This window comes from Neomonachus schauinslandi, chromosome 6 (genome assembly GCF_002201575.2).
Source record: "Neomonachus schauinslandi chromosome 6, ASM220157v2, whole genome shotgun sequence".
NCBI classification, from domain to species: domain Eukaryota; kingdom Metazoa; phylum Chordata; class Mammalia; order Carnivora; family Phocidae; genus Neomonachus; species Neomonachus schauinslandi.
Genome location: NC_058408.1, coordinates 129,691,518 through 129,718,137, shown reverse-complemented (window position 1 = coordinate 129,718,137; position 26,620 = coordinate 129,691,518). Strand labels below are relative to the sequence as shown.

General features: G+C 38.6%; 1 protein-coding gene and 1 pseudogene across 1 annotated transcript in view; both read left to right on the top strand.

Moving 5' to 3' along the window:
- The window catches only part of CFAP43 (cilia and flagella associated protein 43), a 113,828-nt gene that overhangs the window by 85,394 nt on the left and 1,814 nt on the right, over positions 1 to 26,620 (top strand). The window contains 10 exon segments of the mRNA XM_021699696.1: positions 304 to 429; positions 7,746 to 7,865; positions 10,808 to 10,915; positions 13,087 to 13,173; positions 14,630 to 14,718; positions 16,710 to 16,923; positions 18,046 to 18,158; positions 19,158 to 19,317; positions 24,751 to 24,891; positions 24,893 to 24,916. Of these exon segments, the coding sequence (XP_021555371.1) occupies positions 304 to 429; positions 7,746 to 7,865; positions 10,808 to 10,915; positions 13,087 to 13,173; positions 14,630 to 14,718; positions 16,710 to 16,923; positions 18,046 to 18,158; positions 19,158 to 19,317; positions 24,751 to 24,891; positions 24,893 to 24,916 (1,182 nt within the window).
- LOC123325253 lies at positions 2,900 to 3,003 on the top strand (annotated as a pseudogene).

The following is a 26,620-nucleotide window of genomic DNA, read 5'->3' as shown; positions in this document are numbered from 1 at the left end:
CCTGGAGCCCAGGTGTAGTTCTAACTATGAAGATATCAACATACATCTCTGACCCTGTCACCTAAGAGTCTCTATATGTCCCAAATTGCCCACTCTCGCTTATGTTCACAGAAAAGCAGTTGTAACTTTTTTCATGTACTTTCTTCAAAGTGTCAGGCCATTATCTTGCCAATGTGAAGAACTATATCCCTTGAAAGGGCTCTTTTTTTTTTTTTTTTTTAACTGTAATGATAACTCTGACCTTTTACTGTACTGCTATATTTATGTTTGAGCCACGGTATATGCTTTCCTTTTTATCTTCAGGTGATTCCTCAACCTGCTTTCATGGTAAAACCTGATGCTCTATGGTCTGAAGAGGAGAGGAAACAAGTCAAAGACTATGAGAAGAAAGTCAAAGAGTTAAATGAAGAGAGAGATAAGTATAGAAAGGTCAGAAGAGCAAAGAATTAATATACCCTACCATGGTTTTGTTCCAGTATGTTTTCAAATTAAGTGTTCTTTATTCCCTCAGTGTTGTTAGTAGCTTAAGGATACTGTTTCAGCTTAAATTCTCAAGAGAATTTGGGGAAGTGGGTAGAGATAAGTTTGAAGAGTTAACACAATTTAAAACAAAAAGAGTGTGTTGCAATTTTTTTTTAAAGTTCTTGTTGATTTCAACATTTCCCAGATTGTTACAGTTCATTTGGTCCTCCATTCTTCAAATGTTTAATGAACATCTATGAGAGTATGTTCTAGGCACTGCTCTGCATCTTCCACATCTGTTTGAGTTCAGTCATAACTCTTGCTTGATTTCCTCTCAATCTCAAGAAAAGGACCTGACAGAAGAATGACACAATCAGCAGCACATACTTTACAGCTGTAACTTGAGATATTTGCAAAGCAGTTCTCCCACTGATATCTCCTTGCATCTCAAAGAAACATTCCCACATTAAAATTGCTTACAGTTCACAGACCTGTGCCCCTGAAACAAATAATACATTATATGTTAATTTAAAAAAAAGAAAAAAGAAAAATGCTTACAAATATAATAGAGATATAAAAACGGATGGTGTACAACCAAATAAAAAGTATCTATTCCAGGGGCGCCTGGGTGGCTCAGTCGGTTAAGTGGTTGCCTTCAGCTCAGGTCATGATCTCGGGATCCTGGGATCGAGCCCCACGTCCGGCTCCCTGCTCGGCGGAGAGCCTGCTTCTCCCTCTCCCTCTGCCTGCCACTCTGCCTACTTGTGCTCTCTACCTATCTGTCGAATAAATAAATAAAATCTTTAAAAAAAAGTATTCCGCTATGAAGAAGGTAAAATCATGGCATTATTTGAGGCAGGGCAGTTTGTCAGCTTTATAGTGGCTGTATCTCATGAGCAACTTCTTTAGATCTATTGATAACCTGTTCCCATTTTTATTCACTGCAGTCCTCTAACAGTGCCCTCACATTTCATCCTAAGATAGTATTTCCCAAAAAGCCAAAATGAGCAGTCTTGAATGCAGTGAAAATTTCAAGCAGTTAGGGAGTATAGATGCCTAAGGTGGTAGCATTTATTCCATGATCTCATATTGTGAAATAGTCTGCTGCTGACACTCTCACCTCCCTGCTCCTTGGTCAAATTCAGTGGGTAAAAGCCAGCCATGGCTAAAGCCAGTACTCAGCCTTCTCTGCACCTGCACCACGCACCACGATGTGGGTAAAGAAAAAAATACTAACTGATTTCCCTCCAATGACCTTAATCTTTACTGGGTCTTCAGAGTTGTTTGGTGATGCTATTCCATTTCCCCACCCCTAGCTGACTCCATACCACCTGAGGGATCTTGTCAAGAATATTTGACTTGATTCTGTCATTTTGAGGAAATGGAAGGATCCTGAGATTTCTAACAAGCAGCCTGGTGGTGTGGCTTGCTGCTGGTCAGAGGAGAACACTTTAAGTAGCAAGATCCTAGAGAAACACGTCCCACATTCTCCTCTGTCTCCAAACTTCCAACACCTGACCCCCTCGGCTCACTCACCTCATTTTCTATTTCACTGGGAGGGGAGAAGCAACTAGAAGAGATTTTCCTTACTCTTCCACTCCCACATCTATCTCCCACCTGCACAGAATCCATAGACTCTCCCTTTCTGTTTCTTAGGGATGAAATGACCTTGCACCTGCCCAAGCCTGGTCCTCCACTTGTGCACCTGATCCCATCCCATCTTACCATTCGGGCAATTTGCCCCTTTTTCCTACATCAATTTTTCCCTCCAGCATAGACATATGTTGTAATATTATACATTGGATACATCTCTCATTGTATAGAAAAGAGAATGAGAAAGAAAAAGAGACTCCCTTGAAGAGGATTCTGGAATTCTTTCTACTATCCTTATGACTTTTGAGTTAGTCTGAATTTATTTCAAAGTAAGTTAAAAGGGAAAAAAAGTCCCTGGACCCAACTTTCCTCTCAATCCACTGCCCAGTATCTCCTCAGAAAACCCCTGGAAAAATCTGTCTTCACTGTCTCCAATTTCTCTTTTCTCAGTCTATTGGAAAAACCTTTATATTATGGAAAATGTCAAACATATAAAAACGTAGAGAGAATAGTATAATGACCCCCTCATCCAGCTTCAACAATTATCCAAGTCATGGCAAATCTTATGTCATTGTATATCTCTGCCAATTTTCCCAATATGAGATTATTTTTTTGCCAATTTTTATTTTAGAATTATTCAAATGTACAGATATGTTGCGTGAGAAGTACAATCTATGTACCATATACCTATGTCATAGTGCATCCATATTCTGTAAATCTAGTATACCTACACCATATACCTTAACCCACCAGCTTTTAATATTGCCACATTTTTTTGCATTTTGTATTTTTCTCCTGACTTGTATGTATATAACATATATATATGACATCAAAACTCCATATTATTACCTCCAATTCCAGTTTTGGCTAAGATCAAGTGTAGTGTCTGTTCTTATCAGTTTAATATCTGATAAGTCATTTATCCAATTCCAATTCAACATACCCTAAGGAGGTTCTCCCTTTCCCTAATTTAGCATGTAGATCTCCTTTCTCAGTGCAAGCTCTGGTTCCCCAAATATATTTATTCATTTGCTCAGTCCTACAATATACGTATAATGTCTCTACCAAAAGCAAAACTTCTTGGTAGGTTTTAAGATTTCCTTGCACCTCTTTTTGTTCTCAGGATATATCTCATGGAGGGCAGACCACCTGCACATTATATTCAGAATTTATTTGGACTAATCCTTTTTTCCCCTTCTGTGCGGATAACATTATCAACTTGATATAAAGTTCTTCATGCAGCGCTGTTCTTATTTCAGGGGGAAGAGACCACCAGTGCGTCTTCTGATTTCATGATTTTCTTTTGTTTCTGCAGGACCCTTAATCTTCACTTCTTCCTTTCTTCTTTCCTTTCACCCAAGTCTCCAAGAGGCCCCTCCCTCTTCCACGCTGCCTCACTCTCCCCAGAAGCAGCACTGCCTGAGACTGCACCTCCAGTCCCTTCGTTATGATTTTCCAGGAGCTTCTTTTTGGGCACGACAACAACTCCCACCCTACTCCAAACACCAGCATCTCTTACCCGATTTATGGCATTAGTTTCTCTGCCCTCCTGGTCCCCTGTTCTGTACCCCTCCCATTTTACCTCCCACCACTCTCCCGGAAACTCCTTGGTGTTCCTCAAAGATACCCAGCACACTGTTGACGCCAGGACCCACAGCTCATTCTTGCCATGGGCCCTTGACATGCTGTGGCCGTTACCTGGGGTACTCTTACCCCATTTAGCCATACGGCTTGCTGCCTCACCTCTTTTGGATCTCTACTCAGTTGTCATCTCATCTTCCTACATAGCAGGGCAAACTCCCTCCCCACCCCCCCCCCCCCCCCCCCCGGCTTTGTTGTTCTCCAGAGTGCTCATCCCCACCTGGCCTACATCATCCGTGCTTGTTTACACGTTACCTGAATCCTCTACTAGAATGTAACATGAGGGAAGAGAATTGGTCTGTTTTGTTCATTACTATATTCCAAGTTTTGAGAACTGTGCTTGACCCATAATAAGCACTCAGTAAATATTTCCTGAATGAATAGATACATTTATTGACAGCTATTATGTGCCAGGCACTCTCCTAGGGCCTGGTGATTTGCAGATGAAAGGCTACCACCTTCACCCTTAAGAGCCTAGTCTGGTCAACTACAGCAATACCTTCTTAAATTGCAGGCCATGTTTTTGTCCAGGGCTGGGAGAAATTCTTGGTCTGATGGATTCCGCATTGTTCATCCTTACCCTCCTATTTAGTCTCCCACCTTTCATCTCCCCTGCTTCTCATTTTGCAGCATCTGATACAGTTTTGGTTAAAATTAGATTTTCCCAGGAATGTTTGAGGAAAAGTGACACCCAATTCTTTAACAAATATTCCTTTGATTCTCACTATGGCTGGTCACTGTGTCGGGTCCCAAGAGACACTTGCTGAATAGACAGACACAGCCCTGGCCCCTACCGGTGTTCACTGCCTTGGGGGGTGGGCAGTTACACATTAACTGAACATTCACAGAATAGTTATTTAACTTCAGTGTGATGAATCAGGATGGACAAGTTCAGGTGCCACCTATGACAGTAAACACAGAGGCACTGATGTAGATTGAGGCCACTGGTATTCACTAGGTCCCCTTTTCAGGCTAGCGTGCCCATCCCCTTTCGTCTGTGCATGTTGCAGCTAAAGGCTCATACCTGAGACCTCTGGTGCCTTGGCTCATCAAGGGGGCATCCTTGTTATAGCATACAAGGCTATATCACTGCCCCTATCCAGAAAAGCCTGTGACTGACTGATGAGATGGGGATACAAAAGTCCCGCCCAGTTGGCCCAAATTGGGACAGCTCAGCAGAGCCTCTCTATTACCCTTGTACCCCTGGGAATCAGGCGAAGGCTGGGCCACCTAAGAGCACCTTGTTGCTCAGCTCCTGCCCCTTCCCTACCTGCTTCCCTTCCCCATTTTACAGGTGTCTCTGAAAAAGCACTCGCTCCAAAAATTGCATACACTGGAATCCTGTTCCAGGCTTTGCTTCTAAGACTCAGGGTAGTGCCTAAGACAGGACCGAAGGTAGGCTTACTTGAGAAAGTGGCTTTTATGCTCAAGTTGGAAGAATGAGAAAAATGACAGGTTGAAGAGCAAGGAATGGAGATCAGACAGATGGAAAAGCACATGAGAAGGGCCTGCAGTGAGAAGAATGTGGGACATTTGAAGCACAGAGCAAAAGGCCGTTCTAACACTAAAAGAGTTCCTTTCAGACTGGAGAGAAGGGTGGGCTTCAGACCCTTGGACAATCTGGTCCCAGCAGGCTGAGCCTTTGGTCATTTGCCATGTGATGGTGCTTCCATTGTCCAGGAACACATGGCTTTGATACACAACTACTGGGCCCACAGTCCATGGGATTTTTTCCATTTCTATGAGATTGTGTCATAAACTATGGCAAGCAAACTGACCCTGAAGTGTGCTTTTCCTGTATTTGTTCTATTTTAGTATTTCGTCATTGCTTAATTAGCTTTATTTGGGTGGTGTTTCTCCTTGTGTCAAGTGCCTCTACATTTTGCTAAACTCTCTTCATCACCTTCCTAGAATTAGTCTCTCTCTTCATTAAACCAGCATAGACAGAACTTGGCTTTTTCTTTAACTTAAGAGAGAGAGAGAGCACACACGCATGCATGCACGCACTCCTGTGCAAGAGGGGTGGGGGAGGGGCAAAGGGAAAAGGAGAGAGAGAATCTTAAGCAGGCTCCAAAGCCAGCACGGAGCCTGATGCAGGGCTGTCTTATGCCCTGAGATCATGACCTGAGCCAAAATCAAGAGCTGGACACTTTAATGATGTACAAATGTTGTCTAATTGGACAAAACAATAAAAATAAATAAATAGAAATAAATTTTTTTAAAAAGGAGCTGGACACTTAACCAACTGAGCCACCCAGGTACCCCAGAACTTAGCTTTTTAAAGTAAATTTAAAATAATAATTCTATCATTACCATCACCATAATAATTTATTCAAGTAAGGATTATCAATGGGTGCTAAAACTGGTGGATAAAAGTTTGATGAGGAACAAGATTTTTACATGGTTTCTAAGTATCTTCCCACAAATTAATTAATTACAAATGGAAAAACAGTAACTGTACAATAGAGAAACTGGCAGACACTACTTAACCAAGTGATCACAGTTAACATCATCAATGATGAAACAAACCCACATCATGTCTCCTCATATGGTACACTGAGAAGGGTACAACATGATTCATGTGGTGTTCCTGTTAGTAACGTACCACCTGGTTTAAGCATAAGAAAACATCAGACAGAGCTAAACTCAGTGACAGTCTACAAAATGACTCACCTGTATTTGAGTGTCTGCAGCTTGTTCTCAAATGATCAAGAAAAAGATAGAGCTAGGGAGAGAGAAAGAGAAGAGACTGAGCAAGTGATAAATCAAATGGGGCAGAATATTAGCAATTGATTAATACGATAAAAAGTATATGGGAATTCTGTGGTGCCTGGGTGGCTCCGTCATTAAGCGTCTGCTTTCGGCTCAGGTCGTGATCCCAGGGTCCTGGGATCGAGCCCCGCATCGGGCTCCCTGCTTCACGGGAAGCCTGCTCCTCCCTCTCCCACTCCCCCTGCTGTGTTCCCTCTCTCGCTGTGTCTTTCTTTGTCAAATAAATAAATAAAATCTTTAAAAAAAAAAAGTATATGGGAATTCTTTGTACTACTATTCTTATAACTTTTCTGTAAATTTAAAGTTAAATCAAAATCTTAAAGTTACAAAAACTTTTAAAGATAAAAATTATTTGTAATGGTATGTCTAGGATTGATCTGCTGACAATTTCTTTAAAAATAAAAATTTATAGGGGCTCCGGCTCAGTCAGTTAAACATGCGACTCTTGGTTTCGGCTCAGGTCATGATCTCATGGGTTGTGAGATTGAGCCCCGCATCAGGCCCCGTGAACAGCAAGGGGTGTGCTTGAAATTCTCTCCCTCTGCCTTTCCCCACTCATGTGCATGGTTGTGTGCACGCACCTCTCTCTCTCAAATAAATCTTTTAAAAAATAAATATAAATTTATAGCTTTCTACTTACCTACTGTGTGTTTAGCTCTAAGTCCTTGTAGAATTTTTAAAAAGTAGGGGGAGAGAGGGTAGGTGGGACTTTTCCCCCCTGATGTAGATGTTTTGGAGAGACAACAAATACAGAAAACAAAAGAGGGTATAACTATATATGTTATATCTCCATCTGTCTATATCTGTATTTCTATCTCTGTATCTACCTCTATATCTATATACTCAGTCTTTATTTCCTTAAAATCTAAAAAATTCCATGAAGATATACCATGGCTTTTAAAAAAAAAAATCAAGATCTTTTAGGGCCAGATTGTATACCTGGAAATTTCTGTCTTACAGAGAGAGAGGGTCAGAATTTCCCAGAAAAATTTGCTGAGATTTGTTTTACTAGGCCTATCTCTGCCTGCACCATTAGCCATGATCAGTTATTTCCTCTTTTTTCCCCAGTGTAATCTTTTTAAAGCAAAAATCTCAGACTCACAATATATTAAACAGATCCAGGTAGAACATCTCTGGTTGAAGAGGGTGGAGGGCCCAGGACACTTCACAAGGCCTGTCCTCCCCCTGCACCCCTCCCTTGCAGCACAATGTGAACACCCTTTCCTTGGAGCATTTGATGTTCCTAGATGTTAACTTTGTTATCGACTTCCTTCCAGTCATTAGAAGCAGAAATGAAGAAACTTCAAAACTCCATTCAAGAAAGCACACAGAATTTTGATGAACATTTGAAAAGACTCTTTGAAAGGAGAGTGAAGGCAGAGATGGTTGTCAACCAGGTGAGTAGAAGCTTTACTTACAAGGCCTTTTCTTTTTAAGGAGCCTCGGGGGCCTCTCTTTGTTCTTAGAAAAAAGACCAACACCCTTTCTGGCACCATGGTCCTGCTTGTCCTGGCCTGATTCCTGCTCCAGCCTCACCTCTGCCACCCTCCCCCTCACTGCCATGCTTCCTCCTCTGGTGCCTTGAGCTCACCTCGGTGCCCCTTCCTCCCAGCTCTGCCTCCTGGCCCCTATCTATTCAGCTACATATGTCAGGTCCCAGCTTATAAGCCAGTTCCTCAGACTAGGCTAGAGCCTCCCAGTATATGCTCTGTTCTTTTACTTTCTCAAACTTATTGCAACTGAATTTTAATTTATATGAAATTACTTTTTAATGCTCCCAAAACTATAAGTCTGTCTGATTCATCCCTGTATCTCCAGAAACTAGCAAAGGGCCGGGCTCATACTATGTGTTAAATGAATGAATAATCCACTTGCCCCAAAAGATCCGATGAAAAATCTGGCTTAATTTGACTCAACAGTAAGAATATAAATGACGTGTACAGTAACTAGAAACAAGAAGACCAAGCAGTGAAGCCTTTAAATTCTGAGGGAAAATTATTCCTAGCATGGGAATCTATACCTGATCAAACTAACAGTTGAGTGTAAGGGAAAATAATGATATTTTGAGAAATACAAGATCTCAAGGGCGCCTGGGTGGCTCAGTTGGTTAAGCGACTGCCTTCGGCTCAGGTCATGATCCTGGAGTCCCGGGATCGAGTCCCGCATCGGGCTCCCTGCTCGGCAGGGAGTCTGCTTCTCCCTCTGACCCTCCTCCCTCTCATGCTCTCTGTTTCTCATTCTCTCTCTCTCAAATAAATAAATAAAATCTTTAAAAAAAAAAAAGAAATACAAGATCTCAAAAATTTATATGTATCTTCCAAAGCAAGGGGGGTCAGCCAAAAAAGATGAGAGAAGATAAGGGAACCTCTAGGAGGTTGTCTCTATCCTCGGGGTCCCAACAGGAATGGTACACTGAAAATGTTACATTTAAGAGGTTTAATGCAAGGACTCTTTACGGAGGTATAGTCAGGGTTAAGGGGAAACAGCAAGGAATGGTGAAAAACTAAGAGATTAGAAGTAGCAGGAAGGCAGTAACATCACTAGAGCTAAAGAGGCAAAGGAAGGGAGCTGCTACCAGGACCCAGCAAGACCTGTAGCCTTGAGAGAGAGGCTGCTCTTTGGGAGTCTTGGCCATAGACAGAACATAACCACTGGCCCAGCAGGGAGGGAGTGTGTGTATGGTAGTTGGGTGGGGGGACACTGGGAATAAATGCCCCAGCACTAGTCATAAGAGCCGCATTAATCATAATGCCCAAAAAGTGGCAACAATCCAAATGTCCAACAACTACACATGGATAAATAAAATATGGTTTATCCATATAATGGAATATTATTTGGCAATAGAAAGTTCTAATACATGGTACAACATGGATGAACCTTGACTTGTATGAAATTAATGAATTGTATGAAATATATCTTAATAAAGCTGTTATTTTAAAAAGATAAGCTCAGAACATCTTTTCATACAAGATAATGAGGAAACTGTCAAAGACTACCAGGTAATATCCAAAGGACTCAGGGGCCAAATTTAAAAGCTCCCCTAAAGGGAATAATTTAAGATTCAACAATGATAATCATTGCAATTAACTGAAACCCACCAAAGTTGTTTAAATTTGTGAATTTGTGATATTTTAAAAAGAAAAATGCCTATTGTTCACCTTCAAAGAATAACAACCAATTCGTTATGTAGAAACTGATAAAGAGAAAGCATTGAGTATTGATTCCACCTTCCTATATGAACTGTACCACTAGGTAACTACATTGCAGATAAGGAGAAGCATCTGTTTATGAAAGAATTTTCATTAATAAGTGAAAAAGGAACGATAGAAATAGACTATCACCATCTTGCAACTCCCCATAGATTAACGGGTTGGGGCATGGAGTGTCTACCATTACTAACATCACAAAAATGCAGATATCCTAATATTATGTGTGTCCTGATCAAAGAACATAGTATCACCTACGGTTTTGCCAGAAGGATCAAACATGTGTCTGATAAGGCCTCTGATCAGCTGCCACTTTTCAGGAAGTACATGACATGAAGGATACTGATGAACTCGCTATAAGTATGCAGATAGCAAAACCCAGACCAGGTAAAACTATAAGAAAATGTGAAGAAAGGAAAGGGGTGGAAGGGAAACTGTGGATTATAAGAGATTTTTAAAAGGTGACAATTTTTTAAATGGACAGGTGATGCTATAGTGCCTAGAGAGATACAACTGGGTGATAAAACCATAAAGAAACACAAGAGAGTGATTACTCTGGATGTCAGGAAAGTAGTTATTACCAGGGTTGAGATTGTGAAGGGGACACATGGAAGGGGCTTCTGGGATAGGAAAGTTCTATTTCCTGAACCGTGTGGTGATCCCAAGTGTGTTTTACCTTTATAATAACTCATTAAACTATACATGGTCTTGTGTATTTTTCTCTATATATGTTTTATCTTACAGTGAAAAGATGAAAAGGGGGGCACCTGGGTGGCTCAGATGGTTAAGCGTCTGCCTTCGGCTCAGGTCATGATCTCAGGGTCCTGGGATCGAGTCCCATGTTGGGCTCCCTGATCAGCAGGGAGCCTGCTTCTCCCTCTTCCTCTGCCTTTCCCCCTGCTCATGCTCTCTCTCTCTCTTTCTCTCTCTGTCTCAAATGAATAAATAAAAAATTATTTAAAAAAAAAAAAGAAAAGATGAAAAGGTAAAATAACTGAGTAGTTAGCACCACAGTCTATATTCCCTTTCTCTTATTTGTATGTCATAAACCTGCTTGATGAGTGTCAAGTCTATGACCCTTTCTCAAATAGATGTAGTGATCATTTCCCCAACGTTTTTAAATATTTCTACAGGAGGAATTGAAAATAAATAATCTTGTCTTTTCTCTACTGTTGGATGAAGAAATAAGCTCCAGAGAAGCATTCTTAAACAACTACCTTACAAGGAAGCAGGAGGAGAAAGTAAGGATGATATCTGATATCTTGAGTAAAAGGATTTTCTGACAGACATGCTCCTTGTTTAACAAGCTCTCAGGGGCATCTGGGTGGCTCAGTCGGTTAAGCATCTGCCTTTGGCTCAGGTCATGATCCCGGGGTCCTGGGATCAAGCCCTGTGTCAAGCCTCACATCGGGCCAAGCTCAGCACAGGGTCTGCTTGCCCCTCTCCCTTCCCCCCGCCCCCTGCTCATGCTCTCTCTCTGTCTCCTTTCACATTCCTCTCAGTTGTGTGTGTTCCTTGGCTCCCCGTCAGGGACTTGGCTCCAGGGTCAGGTTGAAAGCACCCGCTCTTATCTGTTAATGAAGTTATGGGATTCTGCATCTGCAATCATTTAGTCAAAAGAACCGTGTGACTTTCATATGACATACAGTTTATAAAATGAGACAATATAGCTTCATGGTTGAAAGGACCCACTTTTAACCACTGACTGGCTGTGACACTGTGGGACCTTGGACAAGACGTATAACCTTTTAAGCTACTTGCAAGCCCTTCTCTGGGAATATTGTTCTCTCTGGATCATTTGGAACCCTAAGTATTACTAAACATGTAAGTAATGTGGTAGCTTATAGAATGAAAACCTGTCATATCTGGAAAACTCTAATAAATAGTGTGAATAGATATGTTTCATTAAAGACACAATGAATGCAAAATGCTTGTCACAGAATAATTTTCAAAAGATGTCAGCTTTTATTAGTAGTATTAATAACATTTATGAATGAATGATTTAATATCATATATATATCATATATATGACATATGAACTTAGTTTTTGCTGAAAGTCCATTAAATAGCATATGCAAACACCTTCTGAATGCAGCCCTACTCCTAACAACGCTGCAAGGTACTGGATTTCTTTCACAGGTGAGGAGACCATCTCAGAGAGACTAGTAAACATGCCTAAGTCACCCATTAGAAAGTAAAACAGCAGGAATTAGAACTGTGAAAATAAATGAAGACCATCCAAATGAGAATAAGCAGACTATTTATTCAGAACTTGATATAGTAAGAGATCAGCCACCATCACTTGTGTTTGGTGGACACTCAAAGGCAGGCAGGGGGATGGGAAAGCTTTATAATGGAAAGAAGAGAGGGCTTCAGGTGTACCCTGATTAGAAGTTGTTGGCATGGGGGAAGGGGGTGCCTGGGTGGCTCAGTCTGCCTTTGGCTCAGGTTGTGATCCCTGGATCCTGGAATCAAGCCCCATGGGGCTCCCTGCTCAGCGGGGAGTCTGCTTCTTCCCCTCCCTCTGCTTCCCCTGCCCTTCCCCCTCCCCCCCTCACCCCGCTCCGCTCATGCTCACTTGCTCTCTCTCTGAAATAAATAAATAAAATCTCAAAAAAAAAAGTTGTTGGCATGGGGAAGCCAGGGGCAAGTTAATTAGAAGACAGGCAACCTATGTGATTAATTTGGGGAGCATATTCAGCTTTCTCTGTTTGGTCCTAAACTGGAAATGGTGGCAAAAATTAGGAAAGGTGAAAGTTACTGATCAAATCATGACAGTCTGGGACTGATCATTGCCGAGGATATGGTTTTGTTTCCTGGCTAGTTGCTACAGGGGTTGTGGGTCAGAGTTCTATTTGTGTATATGGTCTGGCATTGTCTGTTTATATATTCAGTCTCTCAGAAGCCAAGCCCATGTGAATCCCAAGCTTGTGCAATTTCATCATCATCATACTTCCCTGTTCCACAGTCACTTACACACTCACACAGCTGACTGTACTTAGAAACAAGTGATTAGGGGTGCCTGGGTAGCTCAGTCGTTAAGCGTCTGCCTTCAGCTCAGGTCATGATCCCAGGGTCCTGGGATCAAGCCCCATGTCGGGTTCTCTGCTCCACAGGAAGCCTGCTTCTTCCTCTCCCACTCCCCCTGCTTGTGTTCCCTCTCTCAGTGTGTCTCTTTCTGTCAAATAAATAAATAAATAAAATCTTAAAAAAAAAAAAAAACAGGTGATTAGATGTTTTTTCTTTCAAAGTCTCCAACTGGTTTACTTTCTGCTATAAATGTTATCTCTAATGGATATTTCACTGATACATTTATCTTGTACTAGGAAATTTCTTATTTTTAGTGTCCCCAGTATGTTTGTTTATCCTGAAAAAACTCAGTTTCAATTGCCTATTCTTGATGTTATTATAGAACCAGACTTCAGAGGCCATCCAGAAAGCCAGAGAAGACCTTGACGTGTACAAAGAACACTATGACAACTTGTTGGCAGAAGACAAAGTGAGAGCTATTGTCTTACCCACTCACCAATGCAATTGAGTTGCTGCTTAGATTTGGGGAAGATTAAAAAGGATATAATTTTTTTTTTTTAAAGATTTTATTTATTTATTTGACAGAGAGAGAGACAGCGAGAGCAGGAACACAAGCAGGGGGAGTGGGAGAGGGAGAAGCAGGCTTCCTGCGGAGCAGGGAGCCCGATGTGGGACTCGATCCCAGGACCCTGGGACCATGACCTGAGCCGAAGGCAGACGCTTAACGACTGAGCCACCCAGGCGCCCTAAAAAGGATATAATTTAATTTCCTCATAGATTTTCTCCTGCTACAATTCTCAGTTATCAGTGAACTTCATTCTGAGCCATTGTATATTTCTGATAACCACTGTGTAAAATAAATTTTTGTAACTTCTCTGGTTTAAATTTTCTCTTGTACAAAAAAAGAGAGGTCACCTAGATCTTAGGGCTTCTCAAACTTTAAGTTGCGGTCCCCACTAGTTGGTCATGAAATCAATTTAGTAGGCTATGACCACAATTTTTTAAAATTTAATTCCAGTATAATTAATGTATAGTATTATATTAGTTTCAGATGTACAATATAATGATTCAATTCTATATCTTACTCAGTTCTATATATTATGTATAGATCATGGTAAGTATATTCTTAATCCCTATCACCTATTTCACCTAATACCCCCACTCACCTCGCCTGTGGTAACCATCAGTTTGTTCTCTATAGTTAAGAGTATGGTTTTTTGTGTATCTCTTTTTCTCTTTGTTCATCTGTTTTGTTTCTTAAATTCCATTTATGAGTGAATTCTTGTGGTATTTGTCTTTCTCTGACTAACCTCCTTCACTTAACATTATACCTTCTAGGTCTATCCATGTTGTTGCAAATGACAAGATTTCATTCTTCCATCATATATATATAATATTTATCCATCCATCTATTGATGGGCTCTTGTGTTGCTTCCAAAATCTGGCTGTTGTAAATAATGCTGCAGTAAACGTAGGGGTGCATATATCTTTTTGAATTAGTGTTTTCATATTCTTTGAATAAATACCCAGTAGTGGAATTATTGGATCATATGTATGACCAGTAGTTTTATAAAGGAAAAGAATAGGATAGAAAAAACATAAAGAACAGAATAAAATAGAATAGAATAGAATACCTTGCATATTTTACTGGTAAATATTATTTTATGAAAATTTTAGTTCTGAATGATTTCTAGAACCTTATATGAAATAATATTTGTAATTCACAGAGGTACTTCCTATTCAAAATAAATCTTTGAGAAATTCTTGCATAGCAAGTGTCACCCTCAATAAGTCTACTTTATAAACCAAATTTTCATGGATTTTTAAAATCAAAGTAATTCAACCCTATATCTTGAAAAATATTGTCAACAAAGAAAGGGCTTCTGAAAAAAGTTGCAATCAAGCAGTAATATCTCTGTCCTTAGGTTCTGGATCGCAGCTTTAGAAAAGAATTTTCTGAAATTCCCAGTCATCAGGTGGATATACTCTACAAACTTTTTAAACGCCGACCAAGGTTTGTTTCTCCTTTGCTATCATTTTTCTAAGAAAAAAAGTTCATAAATGAAGAGGAGTGTTGTTAGAGTTCAGCTTTTTCAATCCCAGCTAGACAGAAATATTCAGTGTAACATCTTTTATGCAAAAATGTTCAAGTGTCTTTATCATAACTCAGGGTTTTTTTAGATTATTCTTATATCTTAAGGTAAGCAATGAAGAAAAATGATTTCATTATTCAAAAAGTTAAGTATCGAGGTAAGCACTGTGCTAGCATAGGCCTATGAAAGTAGTTCCTCTTAAGATATTGGTGGTATACAGATCTATAATTTTTCCCAAGATGTGTTCTAGCAAATATGAGGCCCTTGTTGTATGAATTGGAATTACACATAAAAGGCTTCCAGAACAAAATATGTTTGGGGAAAATCCTGGGTTAAAAGAAAAAGTTAAACAGTTTATTAAAGAACTTCTCAGAACCTGTTTTTGGCCTTTGGATCTCCAAGTATAAAAAATAGAGGGGTGCCTGGATGGCTCCGTCGGTTAAGGGTCCGACTCTTGATTTAGGCCCAGGTCCTGATCACACAGGGTCGTGTGATTGAGCCCCAAGTCAGGCTCAGCACTGAGCGTAGAGCCTGCTTAAGATTCCCTCTCTTGGAGCACCTGGGTGGCTCAGCAGTTAAGCGTCTGCCTTCGGCTCAGGTCATGATCCCAGGGTCCTGGTATCTAGCCTCGCGTCAGGCTCCCTGCTCAGGGGGAGCCTGCTTCTCCCTCTCCCACTCCCCCTGCTTGTGTTCCCTCTCTAGCTGTCTTTCTTTCTGTCAAATAAGTAAAATCATAAAAAAAAAAAAAAAAGATTCTGCCTCTCCCTCTGCTTCTCCCCTCCCCCCACTTGTATGCATGTGCATGCTGTCTCTAAAAAAAAATAGAGTAACCGGTATTTTCCAAACTTATTTGGCCAGTCAGAGCATCTCATGTGATTGTGTTGAAGACAAAGTTTGGAAAATGCCAGTGTAAATGATTGAAAATAACCATTATCAAAAAGGGTTCGAAAATAATCAGGGCTTTATACTGAGAGTAGCTTTAGAATTCATTTCACAGATTTCCAAATGTTTCATACTCAGATTTCCATAATTTTCAATCGAAGGTAAAGCTAGAAATCATGGAATTTGTTACAACTGTATAGGCGCATATTTGAGATACAAACTCATTCTCTCACTTTTAACAGGTTACACACAACCCAGGAAATTCAACCGTATCTTGGTTTCCCTATTTTTAAAGGAGTGAGTCCTAATAAGTCTTGTGAAGAAAGAAGCAACACTTCCCACACATTGGGAGGCAGCAGTGGAAAGAGCATAAGCCTTCATGCCAAACAGAATTAGCTTTAAATCCTAGCTCTACCATCTATCAGACCCGTGGTCTTGGACCAATAGCTTCTCTCAGACTTTCTTCATCTAGAGAAAGAGGATAACAATAGTAACTTCACAGCATATTGTAAAGCATCTAGATAGTGAGTGTCTGGTATAAATCTTTGTACCTTTCTTCCCTTCCCAGCCACAGCCCAGGGAAACAAAACTAATGCATTAATGTAGATTTTAAAAGGTGCTTCTTCAGTTCAGTTTATATTAGAAATATTCCAGGCTACTCATCTGTAAAAAGGATACTGGCCGAGGATATGTGGGACATAACCAGGGAGTATCCATACTCCTCTTGGGCATTTACTTGCCTGCTTAAAATACACAGAAGGGAGACTTCTTTAGTACAGGTAAAGCTGCCAGTTCTGACAACAGTTAGGGACATCAGTAGGCCAGCCAAGGTCATGCCTGGGCATCCAGGGAGTATGGAAGAAGGTCAAAATGGGTGCTTTTCTCTTTGGAATAATCCACCCACCAGCGTCCACTTGCCAAAAGAAAGTGTCATGCAATGTCATACTGATGCTAAGGGTTGTATAATTTAACATTGATTTCTTGTGTGTGAGAATGTGAAAGGTTGATGGGTTTTTATTGGCAATACCAGGATTCACAAACAGAAAATGCACTCAGATCCCACCAGCATTGTGCCTTTTGGAGAGCGACCAGAATCTGGGAAATTGAATAAGGATGCCTTTGTCCAGTTAATGAAAGCCATGGATGACTTGGACAATATTAGTAACATGCCAGAAGGCTTGGATCCCTCGGTCTGGGATCATTTCTGCATGACCAGACGAGCGAAAGTGGAAAATGAACAGAAAGTATATAATAACATCTTATTTTATTCCATTTCAATTTCATTTCATTTCACTTAGTGTACTAATATCAAATATATAGTTTATAGTGACCAGTGCTTCCGGAAATGCTAATTATTTAGGTTTTCCTGCTAAGGTAGTAGTTAGTAACATTAGTAATAATAATGATGAAATAATATTAACCTTAATGGCATTGAGGGCTAAGTATAGGTCTATACTTCTAAGCCCATGCTGTCCAAAATGGTGGCCCCTAGCCACATGTGGTTATTGTTTACTTGAAATAATGTGGCCAGTCCTGATTGAGACATGTAAGTAGTACGAAAAAGGAATGGAAAATGTCTCAATTTTTTTTATATTCAATACAGTTGAAATGATGTTTGGGATATATTGTATTAAATAAAATATATTAGTGAAATTAATTTCACCTGTTTCATTTCACATTTTATAATGTGGCTCCTGCAAAATTGAAAATTAAATATGTGGCTCTCATTTATGGCTCACATTATATTTCTCTTGGGCAGCACTGTCGTAGACACAACTTCCTTTCTCTCTGCCCTGGTCTTGAGTTGTCCTCATCCCTTTTTGCATAGATTAGAATTATATTTCACTAGAACCTACTTTATATTTGCTAGACTATTTTTTTAATGTAGCAAAGGTAACAATTTGAGAATGTATTAGTTGAGAAAAGATTCCTTCCTTTTGCTGTTTCTTGACCACCCTCTGCCTCCCCTCCCCCAAATTCCCTAAATTCAGCGCCACAAACATCAGACTAGCATATTTTTGTTGAGGAATCTATGATTTTATCATTTTATCTGAGATGATGAGAACAAATTTTAAAATAAGATATATATATATAAGGAAAATTACAGTTTCTTGCATATTTGATTTTTAGTGAGAAGCAAGTTTAATATTTTTCAAAATATTCATGGAATGTAACATGTAAGTTTTAGGTGTCTTACATAACATCATGGCAGGGCTTTAAATTTTTATTCATCTAGAAAAATGGGCTTGTTAATAAGGCTTTGTAACTAAGTAAAACATCTATGTTTTCTAAAGTTCTTTAAAATCAGTTTGCTTTTATTTCTAAAGCCCCACATGCTCTAAGATGTTGTGGTTTGGTTCCTTCAGGTAAAGCAGAAAGCGGCCGGCTTAATGGAAATGATGGCTTTTCTGCGGAGGAGAACAGAGGATGATGATAAATTGCAACAGGAAATTGAAAAAGTGTTCCATGAACTCATGGTGTAATTTCAACTTTTCATCCATGTTCATTTACACAGAATCTAAGCTAGGGCTAAGTTAGATTGTGTTGTCATGGGGAGAGAAAGCTTACTCGCTGGTTTCCAGGAGGCACAGACTGGTCTCTCTTGCTGGGCTTTATAAATTCTCCTTGAAAAAGTGCATTTTGTTACCAAAGACCTTACTTCAGAGTGGAACTTACCTACAGGTTCCATTGCTCTTATTAGAAATAGGCAAGTTTTGGGAAAACCTTTCTGTTTTTTAACCTGCTCCTTCCACATAAATACAGTACAAAGAATTTGTTTCTGCTAGTCAGCACCTTTGGGCTCAAGCCACACAAGCAAACTCTGGAAAACTAGGCAGATAATCCAAGAAATTCACATGTAGACAACTAACCAGCTAATATCTTTTTCTTTAAGAGAGATTGTATTTTGCTGAGTGGTTGGGATACTGTTCTAAGTCCTTGATTCACTTTTTCCATATTTGCAGCCACTTTGATAAATGCTTCTCTGGTGTTCCCAAATTCATCATGATACATCATCCTCAGATCTAGGCTCTAAGGAGGAATGGGACTTAGCCAGAAATAGATATAAGTAGCATATAGATTAAACATTGTTAATAAAATATCAGAAGTTAATACATAAAGTCAGAACTTTAATAGATGTGTTATTTGGTAGCATCTCAGTTTTTTTCCACTTACAACCAAAATTATATTAATCCTTTCTTAATCATAAAGTAAAACTTTGTGAATGCATTTCTGTCCATGCCATTCTTTGAGCAGCCCAAGTGTAATTCCATATCAACAAGAGGAGGTATCATAGAGACCTCCAAGGAAGCTCATCATCAGGAAAAGATGTTCTGCATTAATCTCAGCAGGTTTTCCTTCAGCTTAAGTTTGAAATTCAAGTTGAAAATTAAGTTTGAATTTTATGTTCTCGGATAATAGATGAAATTTGAAATACAAATATATTACAACTACTTACTTTGAAGTCTTCTCAATATAGATTGCAGGAAGAGAAAGTGAGATTCCAGTTGAATTTGACAATCCAAATTCTCCTTAAACAAGGACAAGTGGAGCTGGAAAATTTTCAGTTATTGCTGGAGTATCCTGATGCAATTCTCATCAACAAGAACATAATTGAAGACTTGAATTCTGTGATTCGGGTAATTATCATTTTTTAAGAAGAAAGCCAACAGAATAACCTGCTGTACCAAATTTGTTCATTTTTCTCCCATTTCCATGATAAATCATTTTCATTCAGTTAAATCAGTGGTTCCTAACTCTGGCTGTACATTAGAATCACCTGGAGAACTTTACAAATGTGTCCAGGCCCCACCCCGAGGCATGGTATTTTTTAAAAGCCTCCCAGATGATTCTAAGTTATAAGAAGTCCAGCACTACAAAGTTAAATGTTCATTCTAATATGCCTTCATTTTGTTAAGCTCAGTCTACTCACCTAATGATAATTTTAGATAAGATTAGATCACTGATTTCAGACCTTGCTTATTTTCTAATATAAGCATTTAATGTTATAATTTGTCTCTAAGCATGATTTTAGCAGTATTATGCAAATTTTGATATTTTGTCTTTTCATTTTCTTTCCATTTAAAATATTTTCTAATTTCCCATGTAACTTCCTTTTTGACTTATGGGCTATTTAGAAGTGTTATTTAATTTCCAAATATTTGGGGATTTTGCACTATTTGGGAATTATGTGCTAATGTTGCCATACATTTTACTTTTACAAATACTCTAAACCCACAAAACACTGCCATCATTTTTGCTTTAGATAATTATCTTTTAGAGTGATGAAAAGTAAGAAGAAAGCATTTTCTATTTCCTTTCATTTTCACTATTTCAAGAAATCATCTTTGTAGGGATTAAAGTGTCTGTCTTATACCATATATCTTCTACTTAAAGAACTTCTTTTAACTGAATTGCAAGTTTGCCTGTATTGAATTCTCTAAGTTTTGTCTGAAATTGTCTTTGATTCACCTTCATTTTTGATAGTTTGCTAGGTTCCCTGGATTGGAAGATTTTTTTTGCTCTTTTCCTCATCCTTTTCACTTTAAAGGTGTTCATTTTCTTCTGACTTACAGAGCTTCTGACAAGAAGTCTACTATGTATTTTTAAATCTTTGTTCCTTCTAATGTAATATGTCTGCCTTTGGGCTTTTCTCTTTATCTTGGTTTTCAGAAGTTTGAACATATGGCTAGGAGTGTGTGTATGAGTATACAATCTTTTTAACACACTGTTTAATTTGGTTTGCTAATATTTTATTGAGGACTTATACATCTATTTTCATCAGGGATATGGGCCTGTAATTTTCTTTTCTTGGGATGTCCTTGTCTGGCTTTGGTATCAGGGTAATGCTGGTCTTGTAGAATGAGTTGGGAAGTGTTCCCTCCTCTTCTATTTTTTTAAGGAGTTTGAGAAGGATTGGTATTAATTCTTCTTTGAATATTTGGTAGAATTCACCAGTGAAGACTTCTGGTCTTGGGCTTTTTATTTTGTTGGGAGGTTTTTTAATTCTGATTCGATCTTTAGTTAGTATAGGTTTATTCAGATTTTCTGTTACTCTTTGAGTTAGTTTTTGTAGTTTGTGTGTTTATAGAATTTTTTTCTATTTCATCTAGGTTTATCTAATTTGTTGGAGTACAATTGTTATAGTATTCTCTTATAATCTTATTAAATTCTGTAAGGTTAGTAGTAATGTCCTTGATTTTAGGTGCTTATAGCTATAAGTTTCCCTATGAATACTGGTTTAGATGCATCTCATAAGTTTTGGTATGTTATGTTTTCACTTTTATTCATTTCAAAGTATTTTCTAGTATCCTTTGTGATTTCTTCTTTGACCTATTATTTTAAAATGTGTCATTTAATTTCTACATATTTGTGAATATTCCACTTTTCCTTCTGTTATTGATTTCTAGTTTCATTACCTAGTGGTCAGAACATGTATGTATGATTGTATGATTTCAATCTTCTAAAATTTATTAGGATTCATTTTACGACCTAACATATGATCTATACTTGAGAATGTTTCATTTGTGGGTGCCTGGGTGGCTCAGTTGTTAAGCGTCTGCCTTCAGCTCAGGTCATGATCCCAGAGTTCTGGGATCGAGTCCCACATCAGGCTCCCTGCTCAGCAGGAAGCCTGCTTCTCCCTCTCCCACTCCCCCTGCTTGTATTTCTGCTCTCGCTGTCTCTCTCTGTCAAATAAATAAATAAAATCTTTAAAAAAAAAGAGAGAGAATGTTTCATTTGCAATTGCAAAGAATGTGTATTCTGCTATTATTGAGTGGTGTGTTCTGTGTATGTCTCTTAGGCCTAATTAGTTTATAGTGTTCAAATCCTCTATTTCCTTATTGATCTTCTGTATACTTGTTCTATTCATTATTGAAAGTGGGATGGTGAAATCTCCAATTACTATTATGGAACTATTTCTCCTTCAATTCTGTTGGGTTTTGCTTCATATATTTGGGGGTTCTGATTTTAGTGCATATGTGTTTATAATTGCTATATCTTCTTGAAGGGTTGGCTTCTTATCAGCAAATAATGTGCTTATGTGATATTAGTATAGCCCCCCCCGCTGTCTTTTGATTACAATTTGCACAGATGGTATCTTTCCATGCTTTCACTTTCAAGCTGTTTGTTTCACTGAATCTAACGTGAATCTCTTCTAGACAGAATATCATTAGATCATTTTTTTAATCCATTGTGCCTATCTCTGCCTTTTACTTATAGAGTTTAATCCATTTACATTTAAAGTAATTGTTAGTGTAAAAAAGAGGGGGGGACTTTACTATTTTGTTATGTGTTTTCTATCATATTTTCTGGTTCCTCAATCCCTCCATTATTGTCTTGTTTTATATATAGTTGATTTTTTTGCAGCGTACCATTTTGATCCCCTTGTCTTTTACTTTTCTATATACATTTTAGTTGTGTTCTTAGTGGTTACCATAGGAATTACAATTGACATCTTAGTTTTATAACAAACTAATTCAAATTAGCACCAACTTAGTTTCACTAGTATATAAAACTCTACTCCAGTACAATTCTGTTCCTCCCCTTTTCTGTTGTTATTGTCACAAATTACATCTTTATGCATTATGTGTCCATTAACATAGATTTATAATTACTGTTTGGTGCATTTTTCTTTTATATCATAGAGGAAAAAAGAGTACTTACAAACAAAAATACAACAATACTGACTTTTATATCTACTGTGTAGTTGCATTGTACTTTTAGTGTTCTGGGTTTTTTTTTATTTCTTCTTATGACTTTGAGTTACTGTCTAGTGCCTTTTGATTTCAGGTTGAAGGACTCCCTTTAGCATTTCTGGTACAGCCGGTCTACTAATGAGGAACTCCATCAGCTTTATTTTCTCAGAGTATCTTATATTCTCCTTCATATTTTGTTGTTAGTGTAAGTGCAAAAATCATTATCAAAACTGCTGATGGATTCAAAGTGAAATGGTAAAAGAAGGATCAAGAATAAATCCTAAAATGTTGGCTTTTGAGCAACTGAGTAGATGATAGTGTCATTAACTGACATGAGAACAACTATAGACATGTAGCTTTGGCTGGGACATAAAACGAAGAGTTTTGGACTTTGTTAAATTTGAGATGCACACAAAACATTCCAACGGAGGGGCACCTGGGTGGCTTGAGCTCTTGATTTCGGCTCAGGTCATGATCTCAGGGTCATGGGATCGAGCCCCACAAATGGCTCCTTGCTCAGCAGGGAGTCTGCTGGAGATTCTCTCTCTCCCTTTCACTCTGTCCCTCCCCACTCCTGTGCATGCTCTCCCTCTCCCTCCCTCTCTCTCAAATAAATAAATAAATTTTTTAAAAAACCATTCCAATGGAAATATCAACTGGACAGAATTTAGAGCTGAGATATAAATTTAGAAGTATTCTATATATAGATCACATACAGATAACTACATATGGATTATTACATATAGATATTTACATATGGATAATTTAAGCCATGAGCATGCTTGAGACCACCTAGGAATGGGACTTTGGCCAATGCCCAAAGTCCAACTCTGATAGATCTAGCAGAGAAGGAGTTGCCAATGAAGGAGGAAACCTGAAAACCATGAGAGAAATGGCTCCAAGGACAAGGGACTCATGCATTATTGTCAGTTACTTGACAAGAGCAGTCTCAGTGGAAAGTTGGAGCAGAAGGTCAATTGGCTGTGGCTGAAGAGATAATATGAAGTGAGGTTGTAGAGATGGTGACTATAAATAAATCTTAGAAAAAAAAGTTGACCAAAAGGAGAACAGAAAGATGTGGTAGCTCTACAGCAGTGTTTTTTAACCTTGGCACTACTGACATTCTGGGCCAGATGATTATGTCCTGTGTATTGCATAAAGTTTAGTAGCATCCCTGGCATCTACCCTCTAGATGCCAGTAGCAACACCTCCCTCCAGGTGTGTCAGCCAAACATTTCTGCAAACATAATCTTAATTTCCTATGGGAGGGCAATATCTCCAACATTTGAGAAACAGTAACCTAGAGAAATGCTTGAACTTAAGATTTTGGAGCTGTTACATACAACAAGATCAAGGGTATAATTGTGGGATTTGAGTGTCTTAGTAAGATGGAGAAGAGATCATTGAAAGTGAGAAATTCAAGGAATTGAGAGGCCAAGCAGTGATCAGAAGATGAAAATAATTTTTAAAAAGAGTAGCATGATGGAAAATAATTTTTAAAAAGAGTACCTTTAAAAAAGGTATGGTATAATATAATGGCATGAACTTCAAAAAGCTAAGTTTTTTAAGAAGAAAGATGTAAAATGTTAACTGATGGAACTCATATAAATTTATTTTAGAGACATAAGAGTTTCACTATTAGCAATCTGGGAAAACAACTTCATGAAAATATTCCTGAACTTCATTTACACAATTTGAAGTGAAGTGCAAAATATCTCGATGTTTAAATATATTTAACCCACTCAATTTTATTTTATTTTATTTTATTTTTTTGCTTATCCACTAGCTACCAATCAGATACTGTTGTGCCTGGCTGCATTAAACTACAGTCCTTTGTCTATAGTGTCAGGAAGCAGGGTAGAGAGTAGGGGTACAAATGCGTACAGCCTGGTAGACTGGTGATGGCAAAAAGCGTTCCTGCCTAATTACTGACATATAAAGTAAATTGGCTATGCTGTTTATATATATATTTTAATCCTTTCTGTTTAGTACCTATCAGCTTTTTAGTGATCGGTAATTTTTTAATATCTGCTACATTTTTAAAAAGAAGATAGAGGGGCATCTGTGTGGCCAGTCGGTTAAGTGTCTGACTCTTGATTTCGGCTCAGGGTCGTGAAATCCAGCTTTGCGTGGGGCTCCACACTGGCCATGAAGCCTGCTTAAGATTCTCTCTCTCCCTCTCCCTCTGCCCCCTCACACCACTCATGCATGCACTCTTTCTCTCTCAAAAAAATAATTAATTAAAATAATTTCCAAAAAAAGAATTACCTCTGTGATCCAAGTGTTTTCTAAGAATAGCATTCAGCTTCAGATATTCTGTATTCTGTATGTAGAGTCCTATGAATATCAAAACCTACTTTTTTTTTTTTCAAGACTCAAGGACAAAAGAAAGTTGCTAGCATGATGGAAAGTAAAGATGTCCACAAAGGAATATTTCAGATTGAGTGGGAACATAAGAAAATGGAGATGGAAATGGAAGATCTAAATCAGAAGGCTTGGGATATTCAGATGCTGTTTTTTTTCAAGAGATCGTCAAAAGGTAAGTTCTCCCTGCCCCACTATATAATTTTAATTTCATTCATTAATGTATTCATTCAAACAGTATTTAATAAGACACCTCTGTAATATCAAGCACATTCTAAGCCAGTAGTTTTTCATGATGTGTCTATGAATTCTTTGTCTTCTGATGATTTCCTGATTGTCAAATCCAGTGGTCTGTCCCCCAGTTATCACCATCATGCAACTGTTAGTAGCATTTGACCATCTTAATTGCCCATTCCTCTGGCTTTTTTCAACCCTGTTTTCTGCTGTTTTTCTTCCAACATGTCAGGCCACTCTGCCTCTTTTACTGAATTCTCTTTTGCTTCTAGCCTTTTTTTTTTTTTTTTAAGATTTATTTATTTATTTGAGAGAGAGAGAAAGAGCACAAGTGGGAGGGGCAGAGGGAGAGAGAATCTGAAGCAGACTCTGCACTGAGTGGGGAGCCCCACTCGGGGCTTAATCTCACAACCTAGAGATCACGACCTGAGCCGAAACCAAGAGTCAGATGTTCAACCGACTGTGCTACCCAGGCGCCCCCTAACTCTTATATATAACTATTCTTTATGATCCTGCCTTTTGCTCTGTTTCCTTCCATGCCCTCTCCTTTGCTGATCTTGATTTTTCTAACTTCAGTGATCACTTCTAAAAGACCAATCCAAGTTCTCAGTTCCTGATCTCCCTCAAGCTCTATTTCTACATTCCCACCTCCCAACAGCAACCCTTCTTAATATGCTTATTTCTGTTCTTTTCAACCACTTACTTAGGCTTCTAGTTGTTGTCGTCTTTGATTCCCCTCTCCCGTCTTCCAAGTCTTGCCTAGTTTATCTACTTATTCCCTCCTCCTTTATCCCCTCTGCTGTTAGCCTGGCTCAGTTTTTCTTTTCCATGATTTAGACTATTGTATAATAATCCAACTGGGGGCACCTGGCGGGCTTAGTTGGAATAGCATGCAACTCTTGATCTCAGGGTCGTAAGTTCAAGCCTCATATTGGGTGTGGAGATTACTAAAAAAATCATAATAATATGAAACTTTTTAAAAAAATCTCCTAGCTGGTCTCTTGACCCTTGGGCCTTCTCTTATCTAATTTATACTGTATGTTGCTGTCAGATTAATATTGCTGTTCAGCTCTAATAACCTTACTACTCTGCTCAAACATTTTAAACTGCAACTTCTTATCTGGCAAATGAATTATGAAATCTTTAGGTGGAGGATCTGCATCCTTCAACCTAACTTTTCAAATTCATTTCCACTGTTCCTCTTATACATTAGTATTCTCAAAACAAACTGATTGATATTTTCTAGGATTTTACTTCTGTGCCTTTTCTCATTACTAGTTCTTCAACCTGAAATACCTTTCCTCACATTTTTCACATCCCAAATCTATTTTTCAAGGTCTAATTTAAATGCCACCTACTCAAAAAGCCTCTGGATTTCCCCAGTCCAGAAAAACCACATCCTTTCCCAAACCACCTTTGAATTTGCATGTCACTTTACATATTTTCTGGCAACTAATCATATCTACATGCTCTTTTTTTTGAAAGCTAAAGTCATGTTATCTATCTTTGTATCTCCCTTAGTATCTTTAACTGGAACACTATTAATACAGGGCTCAAATGAGACACTTAATAAACATTTGGTGAGTTGAATAAATGAATGAGAAAATAAACTCTAAGCATTTGTAATTATTAATATACAAGTGAG